Source organism: Scyliorhinus canicula, chromosome 23, assembly GCF_902713615.1.
Source record: "Scyliorhinus canicula chromosome 23, sScyCan1.1, whole genome shotgun sequence".
NCBI lineage: Eukaryota > Metazoa > Chordata > Chondrichthyes > Carcharhiniformes > Scyliorhinidae > Scyliorhinus > Scyliorhinus canicula.
Window position 1 is genome coordinate 15089758 of NC_052168.1, and position 13927 is coordinate 15103684.

General features: G+C 50.1%; 1 protein-coding gene across 1 annotated transcript in view; it reads left to right on the forward strand.

Moving 5' to 3' along the window:
- il2rb (interleukin 2 receptor, beta) overlaps nucleotides 1-9760 on the forward strand; it is a 36895-nt gene extending 27135 nt beyond the window's left edge. Inside the window, exon 8 of the mRNA XM_038783787.1 lies at nucleotides 8254-9760. Coding sequence (XP_038639715.1) covers nucleotides 8254-9126 — 873 coding nt within the window. The 3' untranslated portion in view covers nucleotides 9127-9760. The remainder of the gene's footprint in view (nucleotides 1-8253) is intronic.
- The last annotated feature ends 4167 nt before the right edge of the window (nucleotides 9761-13927 follow it).

Below are 13927 nucleotides of genomic sequence, written 5' to 3' on the forward strand. Positions count from 1 at the left end.
CTCTTACTCTTCTAACCTCTCCAACCGTTCCTCATAAGACAACCCACCCATTCTTTGTATTAACCTTGTAGACCTTCTCTGAACTTCTTCAAATTCATTTACAGCTTTCCTTAAAGAAGGAAACCAATGCTGTACACAGTATTCCAGATGTGGTCTCACTAATGCCCTGTGCAACTGAAACATAACTGCCCTACTTTGTTAATCAAGTCTTCTCCGCCCCCCCCCCCTCCCCAATAAACTATGGGCGTGATTCTCCGCAAATGCGGAGAGTCGTGAAGGCTGCCGTGAAACTGGCCGTGTTTAACGGCAGCCTCCGCGCCCCCTCCCGGGACCCGATTCTGCTCCCCGGTCGGGGCTGGCAGTGGGGCCCCGTGAACCTCGGCATCGCAGGCTTAGCGAACTTCGCTAAGCCCGCGCGCCAAGGTTAATGGCGGCTGACGCAAACGATGACGTCAGCCGCGCCTGCGCGGATGATGTCATCACGCATATGCGTGAAACCCGCGCATGCGCGGGCCGTTATGCCCCTCAGCCGCCCCGCGGACTGATCCAGCGGGGCGGCGGAGGAACAAAGAGTGCGCGGGGTTCGGACCCGCTGCCCGCGATCGCGGGCCCATGCCACCCTTGGCACGGCCGTGGTGCGGCCGTGCCAATCGGTGGCATGGTTCTCCAGAATAGCACTTTGCAGCCGTTTTCACAAACTGTGAGAGCAGGTGTGTTGGAGTTCGTGAAAACGGCCGTAAAGGCCTGGGAAATCGGCCCATCGGCTAGGGGAGAATTGCTGCTCGCCGTAAAAAACGGCGAGCAGCGATTCGTGTCGTGGGGCGGCCGTGGGGGGGGAGGGGGGTGAGAATAGCGGGAGGTCGGGAAAAATGTCGGGAAGGCCCTCCCGCTATTCTCCGACCCGTCGTGGGGGGCGGAGAATCGCGCCCTATAGCTTTCCTAATGACTTGCTGCATCTGAATACTACCCTTCTGCAATTCATGCACTCTTCTTCAGTGATTATTCTCTAACGGGTATGATTGTCCACCTAAGAAACTCCATGTCACTCGGCCATGGGTTCTGTGGGTCCTTGCCTGGCTGATGTGCCCAACCCTGGAGCCGCATCTTTGACCACACACGTGGCAGGTGTTTCCGGGAGGTGGGATCGATCCAGGGACTCAAGATCGCTGGTCTTCCTTTCTCAGGATCCTTTCCGGGGCCTCCTCTTGCCGTCGAGTGTCCTCGAAGAATTGTGCTCCATAAATCAGGAGGCCACTTCCGAGCAAGTGTCTCCCAGGCGTTGATGTCTATGTTGCATTTCTTGAGGTAACTCTTCAGGGTGTCTCTGAAGATTATTGCCCTAATTCATGCTCGAGGACACCCCACCCAGATCTTTCTTAATCTCAGAGCTCTGCAAACTCTCACCATTTACATGCTATAGGACGGCACAGTGGTTAGCACTGCTACCCCACAGCGCCAGGAACCCGGGTTCGATTCCAGCCTTGGGTGACTGTGTGTGTGGAGGTTGTATGTTCTCCCCGTGAATGCGTGGGTTTCCTCTGGGTGTTCCGGCTTCCTCCCACAGTCCAAAGATGTGCAGGTTATGTGGATTGGCCATGCTAAATTGTCCTTGAGTAGGATAGGGCAGGGAAGTCGAACTAGGTAGGTCTTTCAGAGGGTCGGTACAGACTCGATGGGCCAAATGGCCTCCTTCTGCTCTGTAAGGATCCTGTGATATTCAATGAATAAGGGCAGCGCCGTAGCCGCAGCACAGTGGTTAGCACTGTTGCTTCACAGCTCCAGGGTCCCAGGTTCGATTCCCGCCTTGGGTCACTGTCTGTGCGGAGTCTACACATTCTCCCCGTGTGTGCGTGGGTTTCCTCCGGGTGCTCCGGTTTCCTCCCACAAATCCCGAAAGACATGCTGTTAGGTAATTTGGACATTCTGAATTCTCCCTCTGTGTACCTGAACAGACGCCGGAGTTGGCGACTAGGGGCTTTTCACAGTAACTTCATTGCAGTGTCAATGTAGCCTACTTGTGACAATAAAGATTATTATTATTTTAAGTTTCTTTTCTATTCTTCCTGTCAAAATGGATCATTTCACATTTTCACAACATTGTACTTCATTCGCCAGATCTTTGCCCACTCACTTCACCTGTCTATGTCCCCTTGTAGCCCCCTTACGTCCGCTTCATGATTTACTTTCCCACCTATCTTTATGACATCAGCAAATTTCGCAATCATCCCTTCAGTCTCTTCATCCAAGTCATTTATAAAAATTGTGAAAAGTTGAGGCCCCTGTGGCACACCACTCGTACATCCTGCCAACCAGAAAATGACCCAATTATACCTACTCTCTGTTTCCTGTTCCAATCTTCTATCCGTGCTATCCCTCCACCCATGAGCTCTTATTTTGCGTAATAGTATTGTATGTGGCACCTTATCAAAAGCTTCTGGGAAATCTAAGTACAGCCCATGCCCCAATTCCCCTTTCATAGAATCGTAGAATCGCTGCAATGCAGGAGGATGCCATTTGGCCCATCGAGTCTGCACTGATCCTATGAAGGAGTCCCCATGCCCACACACTATCCCCATAACCCAGTAACCCCACCTGATCTTTCGAACACTGTGGGATAATTTAGCATGGTCAATCCACCTAACCTGCACATCTTTGGACTGTGGGGGGAAACTGTAACATCCGGAGGAAACCCACGCAGACACGGGGAGAACGCGCAGACTCCTTACAGTCACCAAGGCTGGATTTGGACCCGGATGCCAGGGCTGTGAGGCTGCAGTGCTAACCACTGCGCCACCGTGCTGCCCTCTGTCACATGTGACCCCCCATCATAGAACTCCAATAAATTGGCCAAACATGATTTCCCTTTCACAATTGCGTCGATTCCCTTCCTGGTTCTGTGGCAATGTGTGTTGCGTGATAAGGGTTCAGGTAGGGGTCTTGGGGTTGGTTTAGTCTCCCAATTGTATGCACCTTGAGTCCATCGTCTTTTTAACCAGTACTATTTATTCACAGCAAGTACTTACACATTTGGGCCTCCACAAGAGGTTGGAGCGTCTGCTCTCTTTAAGATTTCTCTTATTTCTCAGTCACGTCATCTGACATCAGCACGGTAGCATTGTGGATAGCACAAATGCTTCACAGCTCCAGGGTCCCAGGTTCGAATCCTGGCTTGGGTCACTGTCTATGTGGAGTCTGAACGTTCTCCCCGTGTCTGTGTGGGTTTCTTCCGGGTGCTCCGGTTTCCTCCCACAGTCCAAAGACGTGCAGGTTAGGTGGATTGGCCATGCTAAATTGCCCTTAGGGTCCAAATCGCCCTTAACGTTGGGTGGGGTTACTGGGTTGTGGGGGTAGGGTGGAGGTCTGGGCTTGGGTAGGGTGCTCTTTCCAAGAGCCGGTGCAGACTCGATGGGCTGAATGGCCTCCTTCTGCACTGTAAATTCTATGTAATCTATGTAATCATTATCACATCAGCAATCCTTTACTCTACATCCCAACCCTCAGCCAACGCTTTACCCTCATCAGATTTACACCCTCTCAAGAATCCCAACCCATTGTTGGGAAAGGTGTAAGGAGACGGGAAGTCATCGGAATACCAACTCAACAGCTTTGTCCCAACTTTGTCCCACTCCCAAACCTGCCGCCAATGGCTTTTGAGAACACCCCCCCCCCCCCAACCCCTCCCCCCCGCTGCCCACTTTTATTTAAAGGCATTAAATGACCACAATGTTGGCGACACGGCGGCGCAGTGGTTAGCACTGCGGCCTCGTGGCGCCGAGAACCCGGGTTCGATCCCGGCCCCGGGTCACTGACCATGTGGCGTGTGCGCATTCATCCCCACAACCCAAAGATGTGCAGGGTAGGCGGATTGGCCACTCTAAATTGTCCCTTAATTAAAAACAAACAAATAAAAATTGGCCACAATGTTAACTGGGTGCTGGTTTATTTATGCCCTCTTAAAAAAAACAATATCAAGTAAACAGGAGTGACAGCCCTTGGTGGGTCACTGTAACTACAATAAAATATCAAAAGGAAACTTAATTAATTCAACCAAAATGTCATTCCCAGGGGTGATAACGCACCCCAGCCCCCACAGCACCCACCGGTCACGGAGAGCCTGAAATATGCCCCTGGACACTGGGTGCTCCCTCTCCATGCCACTTGTTCCCCAACCAATAATGACAATCCATAACACAGACAATGGCACCTTCTGTCACAACAGCATTGCATGAGCCACTGCAGTGTAAATTTGAATAAAGGTGTGGTGAATGTGACTTGGTAATTCACACTGTATCTTTGTAAGCGCAGTAGTGTTATCCGACCACTAGGGGGGAGTAGCTCTGGGAATGCTCAGGAGCTTGTACAGGGCTCCACCCTTGGCTCCGCCCATGACTCCTCCCCCTTGTGCTGCTGTATAAATACCCTTGTCCAGAGTCAGCCTGCAGTTCACCGAGAGTTCATCAACGGGTAACAGGCTGGCTCTGCAGTAAGTAGATTAAATAGATTCATATCGGAAAACACGTGTCTGGTGAATTGATGGTTCCATCAAAAGGTATAGCAATATGCATGATCGCAGGATGTTTCAAAGTGCTTTACGACCATTGATGTACTTCCGCAGTGTAGTCATTGCGATAACGTAGGGAATCGCAGCAGCCAATTTACACCCAGAAAGAGCAATATGACAATTACCAGATAATCTGTATTGCAAGATTGGTTGAAGACTAAATGTTTACTGGGACACTGAGAGAACTCCTTCCTTCAAACATCGCCCTGGAATTTTTCGCATCCATTACAAGAACAAATGTTTTATTCCAATGGTAACACCCCCAACAATACAGCATTGAAACGTCAGCCTAGATAATGTGCTCAAGGTTCTGGAGTGGGGACTTGAACTCACCCCCCCCCCCACTCATAACACTCTACCCACCTCTGAACCAAGGTTGAGAAATGTCACCGACGCAAAAAATACTGGACAATCTTCGCAGGTCTGACAGCATCTGTGGAGAGAGAAGGGAACTGATGTTTACAGTCTGGATGACTCTTTCGTCAAAGTTTTGGGAGCATTGAAAAAAAAAAGTCACCCAGACTCGAAACGTCAGCTCTCGTCTCTCTGTCAGACCCACGGAGATTGTCCAGCATTTCCTGCTTCTGTTTCAGATTCCAGCGTCGGTAGCATTGTGGATAGCACAATCGCTGCACAGCTCCAGGGTCCCAGGTTCGATTCCCGGCTTGGGTCACACTGTCTGTGCGGGAGTCTGCACGTTCTCCCCGTGTGTGCGTGGGTTTCCTCCGGGTGCTCCGATTTCCTCCCACAGTCCCGGAAGATGTGCAGGTTAGGTGGATTGGCCATGCTAAACTGCCCTCGGTGTCCAAAACTAAAAGGTTAGGTGGGGTTACTGGGTTACAAGTGTAGGCTTAAGAAGGGTACTCTTTCCAAGGGCCAGCGCAGACTCGATGGGCCGAATGGCCTCCTCCTGTACTGTAAATTCTATGATCGGCAGGAATTTGCTTTTACCTTCTTCAGAAATGTAACATTTGTTGGACGGGTGGGTGTGAGGGGGGGGGGGGGGGGGGGGGGGAGGGGGGGGGGGTGCAAGAGTGAGGGAATAGGGAGCCACGTCTACCTCAGCTGAGGTAAGACACATTCTGCCTCTTTCCCTGCGAAGAAGCCTGTAGAGGAAGGCCGGAAAAAGATTTAACTGAAATCTTACTCTGACCTTTTGAAATGAGTGTGCTGATTGAGCAGCATATTGAGTCATTGTTATACTGCGAGACGTTAGTCGATTAAAACCACATTTGTTTCAGAAAGGAAATATCAGTTTGATGGGCTTGCAGATGAAGCATATCTTCAAAATATTAATAAGTATGTATTTTTTTTTTCTTCTTTTGTGGTTCCATTTCAAATCTATGCAAAGTCACGTGAGCTGTGGGGGGGTTCTTTTATAAAAAAAATTTTGAAAATGACAGACCTGGCTCTGATGTTAGATCAGTTCTGTTTCCTTCCTCTGCGGGCTTGTCAGTTAATTAGCTACCAGTTGTGACATCCGTCAGTCAGACACTCTACGAGGTGGAAAGCAGAACTAAACACACTTTGTTCTCCATTCTTACCCGTTTGTCACTCTCAACGCTGCCTTCCTTGACACTTGACGCACTGGTGGTGTCCCTCCCAGCCCCTGGATCACCTCGCAGGGCTTCTACACTGCAAGTTCAATGATGGCATAAAAACCACAAACACCTCTGGAACATTCATCGCTTTCAACCAAAGTGCAATCCTCTTTTGACGAAATGGTGCATTTTCACGAGAAAACGATACCAGCAAGAAAAAGGTCATTGTGCTTGCTTGGCTCCTTCGATTCTCTGCCAGAGGGAGCACGCACCAGGGGGGTCCCGGGCATTTTTGTTTGTGAGGTGCTGCCTTTCATGTGATAAAAATTCCACAGAGCCCCTGTAATTTCCGTCTGCAAGCATCTTTTTTATGTGTAGGAATCGGTTGCTCGGTGTTCCGAGCCTCTTCCCACAACTAGTTTCCATTGCTAGTAATTCCCGGGACCGGTGGCTACTCTGCCGCATGAGCAGCGTCGCTACGCATCATGCGTGGCCGACTAGGAGATTCTCCCGCTCTTACCACCAGCCATTTACGTGTCTGGAAGGATCACAGGTTGACACCTGCATTGGCCGTGTTATTGATGTACCATCGATTGCACGCGAGGCGAGTGATTTACCAAAGTCTGGCTTTAATTGACTAGAACACAGCTCTGCGATCGTCTACAGTGGAAAGGGACAATCGTCAGGCGTTTGAGCATTTATACCTCGTTAATAGAGGCATGGTTAACTCAGCCTCTCGGCCAATTGGTCAAGAGGCACATGACCGACCAGGGCCAATGGTAAGCCGCCGTTCTGGCCCAATGGCAGACGAGTATGCAGATAATGTCACCACAGTTATGAAGGCACCTTCCTTGGCCGTCAAGACCTGGGACGGGACTCGAACCCGGAGCGTCCGGCTCAGAGACAGGAACGCCAACCCACTGCCCCACAAGGCCTCCCGTTAAACATACCCACTCATTCTTATTTTTGGTTTAATGTGAAACTCGCCGCTGCTTGGCACCAGATCGAGGCGCAGTTGATGGGCATCGAGGTGCGGGGCGAGGGATGTAGGGGCACATTGCGAGAACCCCTTCCGGAGCCCGCATTAGTGGGAAGCTCAGTCTCCTGCCGATTGGCTGAGTCAAGTATGGGCGCAGCAAATAATTGGAACTGAATTTTTCACAATCGCCAGTTATATTTGCCAAACCCCTTGAAACCTTTGGACGATTTCTCCAGAGACCTCTGCTATCGATTCATGCGTTCTCAACGAGCTTCCCAGTTTTCTTCTTCCCCTCCCCTACCCTGTCCCTCATGCCCTACCCTCCGACCCCTTCCCCCACCCTCTGTCCTCTCCCCCAAATCCCACCCCACCCCGCCCCCGCCCCAAATATTCAGAAGGACATGAATCAAGTCTGGTCTGTGGCAAGAATATGTTACAAGTACTGGATTCGAAGCAACAAACAGCAGTCACAAATTTAACAAGATGACTAGAATCATAGAATTTACAGTGCAGAAGGAGGCCATTCGGCCCATCGAGTCTGTACCGGCTCTTGGAAAGAGCACCCTACCCAAGCCCACACCACCCTATCCCCACAACCCAGTAACCCCACCCAACACTAAGGGCAATTTTGGACACGAAGGGCACTTTAGCATGGCCAATCCACCTAACCTGCACATCTTTGGACTGTGGGAGGAAACCGGAGCGCCTGGAGGAAACCCACGCACACACGGGGAGAACGTGCAGACTCCGCACAGACAGTGACCCAAGCCGGGAATCAGGCTATCCTTTTCGTTTGCGATCTGTACGCCTGTGGACGGCACCGTAGCACAGTGGTTAGCACGGTTGCTTCACAACGCGAGGGTTGCAGGTTCGATTCCTGGCTTGGGTCACTGTCTGTGCAGAGTCTGCATGTTCTCCATATGTGTGCGTGGGTTTCCTCAGGGTGCTCCGGTTTCCTCCCACAAGTCCCGAAAGATGTGCTGTTAGGTAAGTTGGACATTCTGAATTCTCCCTCTGTGTACCCGAACAGGCGCCGGAATGTGGCGACGAGGGGATTTTCACGGTAACTTCATTGCAGTGTTAATGTAAGCCTACTTGTGACACTAAATATTATTATTACTATTCTAACCTCCTCTTGGGCTGACCATCTATTTTCTCCCTTGCCTCCGCAGAAATGGCTTGGGACGACATTCCCAACTTCGTTCAACAGCACCGAGGACCTGGGAACGGAAATCTCTTCGGTTGAGATCTCGGAAATAAAAGATTCCGAGTCCTTCATCAAACAAGACTATGTGTCGGACAGCAGCGGCTTCAAGAGCATCGGAGACTCGTCCATGTCCAGCTTCGCTAACCAAGGCTACTTCTGGTTCAGCTATCCCAGCACCTATGAGGTGGACTCCTGTAAAGTCTACTTCAGCTATGACCGCAGCGGCGTTCTGTCCGGAAGCGAGAAAAGTGGATCCTACCGATGCCTCACCTCATCCAATGATTCGCTCTACCACAGCAGCCTGCAGTATTCACCGGGTAGCGTCTTTGAAAAAGACCTAACTCCCGATCGCTCCTCAGCCTGCACCGCCGCTGGTGGAAACGCCGCCACTGGCGCAAGAATAGACGGCCCAGCAGGGGAACCCGAGGACCCAAGGAACGGAAAACCTCTCCAGTCCTCACACGAACTGGAAACCATCGGACAGTTGCTGCGAAGTGACTGCCCCCCCACAGGAAGGCACGGGTGTCCCAATTCCGTCGCCCAGGGCCCTCTCTTCGAAGCCTTACGTTACCCTTTTGTTTCCTTGGAGGACATTATGTTTAAAAGGAAAGAGGAAGGGGTGAGCAGATGCGGCTCCGATAGCTTAGTGTTTGAGGAAGGCCAAACGGAACCCTTGCCAGCCACCGGAACTCTATTGGATACGCAGGGACCTCAAGATGGGTTTAGGCAGGAAAGTACCAGTATTTTTAAGACTGCATCTCTAAATCTACAGCAGTCTAGCGATGCATATCTCTCCCTCAAGGAGGTCCAGAGCAAATATAGTAATCAGTCAATATAGAGTAGAGTTCAACAAGGATTCGGTGATGGAAGGCCACATGTCTGCACTATTATGGTGTGCTGACCAGCTTCAGCCATCAATCTATCTCACCAAGGACTACAATCACAATGACAAGTTGAAAACAACGCACTCGACAGCATGCTGTCAGTTTTACTGCTATTTTGAAGTGAATGCCTTCGAATTGTATCCTCCAGCGTTAAGATTCCACCACGCATCCTATTTCACCTAGGCCGCAAGCTCAAATAGCACACCTTCACAACTACTTACAACGCTGGTCATCCGAAGATATGAGGGAGGCAGTGAGAAGGACAATATTCTTCCTCATCTGAAGGAGTGATTCTCATTGCCGTACACCTCCCGTCTCCAAAAAAAAGACTTTTCTTTCTTTGTTGAGTAACGAAGTAACTCCTGGCGGAGGAGTCAGTGGAATTTGTCGAGATGAAGGTTTAGGGGCGAGTCAGAGAGCCTGTCACGACCTCAGGATGTCACTGTGCCCTTAACCGCCGATGGCGTACTTTCAATGCGTGATTTAAGAAATGCCAATGTAAGCACAACAAGATCTCACAGATATCCAGATCCAGATCGACTGCTCTAATGACAGAATTTGAGGGATAAAATATTAGCCAGGGTACAGGGCAGCATCTCCTCCGTCGCCCCTCCCCCCCTCCTCCCCCTCCCCCTCCCCCCTCCTCCCCCCCTCCTCCCCCCCTCCCTCCCCCCCTCCTCCCCCCCTCCCTCTCCCCCCTCCCCCCCCCTATCCCCCCCCCCTCCCTCCCTCGTACTATCGCCCAGGGATCTGTTACATCCATCCGACAGGACAGAGAGAGCCTTAATTTAATTTCTCATCCTTTGGCAGTGCAGTGCTCCCCCAGTACTGCCCTGAAGTGACAGCCTGGGGAGTAGGATTTAAACCCACAGCTTTCTGACTCAAGGTGCACGTGCGCCACCCGCAGAGCCACGGCAGGCACACCAATTTGGTGCAGCCAAACAATTTGGATTTTGAGGGCCCAGGCTTCGCTTGTCTCAAGCTGACCATTTGCGGCAGACAGCGGCCACTAGCCTGGGGCCTGGCAAAGATCAGGCTACCCTGAGCCCACCGCCTCTCAGCATTGAAACAAAATGGGGCAGCACGGTAGCATGGTAGTTAGCATAAATGCTTCACAGCTCCAGGGTCCCAGGTTCGGTTCCCGGCTGGGTCACTGTCTGTGTGGAGTCTGCACGTCCTCCCCGTGTCTGCGTGGGTTTCCTCCGGGTGCTCCGGTTTCCTCCCACAGTCCAAAGATGTGCGGGTTAGGTGGATTGGCCGTGCTAAATTGCCCGTAGTGTCCTAAAAAAAAAGTAAGGTTAAGGGGGGGTGGGGATGTTGGGTTACGGGTATAGGGTGGATACGTGGGTTTGAGTAGGGTGATCATTGCTCGGCACAACATCGAGGGCCGAAGGGCCTGTTCTGTGCTGTACTGTTCTATGTTCTATGTTCTAAAAAACCAGAGGCGGCATCACCAAAATATAAACGCATCATTGGAAAATGTAAATAAGCTTTTATCCCCATGCCCAGAACAGTGAATGTCCCTCTGTGATGGCTATCAGTTTTGGAGGGGGCACTGGCAGAGGCCAAGGGTGCCTTGGATTCCATTTCAAGTACGCTGGGGCAGAGGGTGGCATGGTGGCGCAGTGGTTAGGACTGCTGCTTCACGGCACTGAGGACCCGGGTTTGATCCCAGTCCCGGGTCGCCGTCCGTGTGGAGTTTGCATATTCTCCACGTGTCTGCGTGGGTCTTAACCCCACACCCTAAAGATGTGCAGGGTAGGTGAATTGGCCACGCTTAATTAGGAAAAAAAGAATTGGGTATTCTAAAGAAAAGTGCCCTGGCGCAGCATTACATGAGATACAAGTGACACCCTCCCCCCCCCCCCCCCCCCCCCCACCACCCCCGCAACGCTCTAAGGAGTCGTCCTCCAGGATTTCGTCAATGACTACTGCTGCTAGAAAATAGTCAGGCCTACCTGCTGTCCTTTAACGTTGACCCAGTAGGAACGGCCTATGGTCGTCACTCTCATAATTGGCCGAAAACAAGCGGCCATGTTTGCTTACGGCCGAGAATCACCAAGACGCTCGAGGAGCTAGACTGAATTTTCAGGAAACTTGTGAAGCGAACATCGGGCAACTCACGGAAGGGAAGCCACCCTTGAAGGGAAAGCCGGGCAAAATTGGGAACCACGAGAAGATTCTTTCATTTTTTTAAGGCCAATATGGGCCAGCTGTTGCAAAATAATGGGACGCCTTTGAATTTGCGTGTGCTTAATCCCAGGATTTTGTGACATGTAGCATTTGATGTATTTTTTGATTCGTTTCTTTGTCAACAGTTTCATGTTGTGTGTTAGACATGCCCAAGCTCTGGAGGTGCCAGGGTTGCTGGTGATGCTAGACTTGAACCATATTTGTTAAAGTCACTCAATGGAATGTGGGCAATACTGGCAAAGCCTCCATTTGCTGTTCATCCCTAATTGCCCATTAGCTGAGGCCCATACTCCAAGAAGTAATTACATGTGTTTTTATCAATTAACAGAGCAGAGGCAAGAGGCCACACGGTCAACTCCTGCTGCTTGTTATACTTTCACACTGAATGCATATTTTGTATTTAATTTGTTGGATTTTTTATCCATTTCCTCAAGTGGGAATTATAAACAATGGGTGAGTATTAAGGGCCATCTTCACAAGTATTTTTTAGTTTTTTTTACGTTTGTGTTGTGGTGAATGTGATTCACACTATATATAGTTGCCAATATCACTCCATGTATATATGTTCGTTATCTACCCATTGTAAATGCAGTTGCACTATCCGACCACCAGGGGGAGTCACTCTGGGAGTACGTGAGAGTTTGTGTCCCCCCTTGGCTCTGCCCAGGACTCCTCCCCCTGGGACCGATGTATAAAGATCAGTGCCTTCGAGCCAACCTGCCATTTCACCTGAAGTTCAACGACAAATAGGCTGACTCTATTGTAAGTGTATTAAAGCCTCTGTTCAGATCCAACTACACGTGTTCGCTGAATTGATGGTTCCATCATGTGTCATGTTTTATTTGAATAAATAAATAATCTAAAGAGCCTATTTGAGTTCCTTCTGTTGCAGATTGCAGCGCTGTGGGTGCGCTGCTGTGTCAGGAGATGCCGTCTTTTGGGTAAGACATTAAACCCGGGGCCTAGTCTTTACCCTCAAGCAGACATAAACTGTCCCTTGGATATGTTTCAAAGATGGACAGGGGTGTTCCTCCCCGCCAGTGCCCTAGCCAATGCTGACGTCTCCGCCAACATCTGAAGAATGGGTTATCTGGTCATTACGGTTAGGGTTAGGAGATTGTGGGAGATTGCAGTCTGCAGATTGGCGATGGTGGCGCAGTGGTAACATCCATGCACCAGTAATCCAGAGGTCTAGGAAAATGCTCTAGAACAGGGGTTCGAGTCCCACCGCGGCAACTGGTGCAATTTGAATTTAATGGCTAGCTGGCAATTTAGGGGTAACAGACTCAGGGAAAATATGCTAGCAAGCAGTCAGAGGGATAGACCCACAGCTGGTCTGGGTTACATTGTCCCAATCAGGCGTAAACTTGTCAGTGAGAATACATAGGATGACCCAGTGCAGTCCGGTTGATCCACTCAAAATCCATTGTCCTTCGGGACACTCTTGTTTGACCAGTCGTTGGCCCATTTCAGAGTCTGATGCCCTCTTTTGACCATAAATAGGAGGTTAATCGCATATCAACAGCATGTCCTTTTGTATAAACGGGAGTGGGAAATCAGACAGTCAAGATAACGATAATGGGTTCAAGTCTGGACACCCCAGGAGAGAACTTTTGTTTGAGGGGCTGGACGAAGCTCAGAGAGAGAGATAAATAATCCTGTTTGAACAGGTGGGGAGAAGAATTTGAAAAGCCACAGAGAAAGATCATGGAAAGCTGCCAGAGACAGGCCTTCGAAAAGGGTCTAACAGAAACCCACAACAGCACAAAAATTGTTTCGTAAATGCAAGGATCACCTTTGCCAGTCTGTGTCAGTGGAATAGGAGCTGTATGTTCATTTGAAATACTGTTTAATCTGTTATTGTTGAGGTTGACGTTTAAAAGTCTAAATATTGTTTTTCTTTTGTTTTAATAAAGTTTGATTATAAAATAACTAAGTCATGTTTCTTATATTACCACTCTTGGAACAAGTTAGTCTTTCCACATCGCCTTAAAATTTTTAAATGTTGCAGCTCTGGTCCAGTATCTCAGCCACTACTGATGGCTGACAACGAATATAAGCCTTTTCAATATTTAATTCGAGCACTTGATGAACCCATTCACCCTCCCCCAGCCTCCTCACCTTGTCACTCTTAAGAGTATTTTTTTTAAACATTTTTATTCCGAAAACACAGTAGCATAGTGGGCAGCACAGTAGCACAACCCAATCCCCCCCATCCCCCCCCCCACCACTCCCCACCCCCCCCCCCCCCCCCCCGCCCCAACATCTGACAGTGAAGTAGGAAATTAATGGCTGCCACCACAGATAGAACCTTTCCGTCGGCCCTCTCAAGATATACTTAATTTTATGTCCGTGTAAGAACTCAATCGGGTCACTTGACTACATTGCGGCACTGGGCGCGAATGAAGACTTTCATCCAATCAGCCGTCGCCTTCGGGATTTTAGTGAGGCAAAGGCCACAGCACGGCCCTCGCTCCCATATGCAGCCCTAATACGTCTGAAACCTCAAAGGTAGTCCCAAAGGGCAAGGCTCCAACTCAACCCTGGGAATTCCCAACGTGG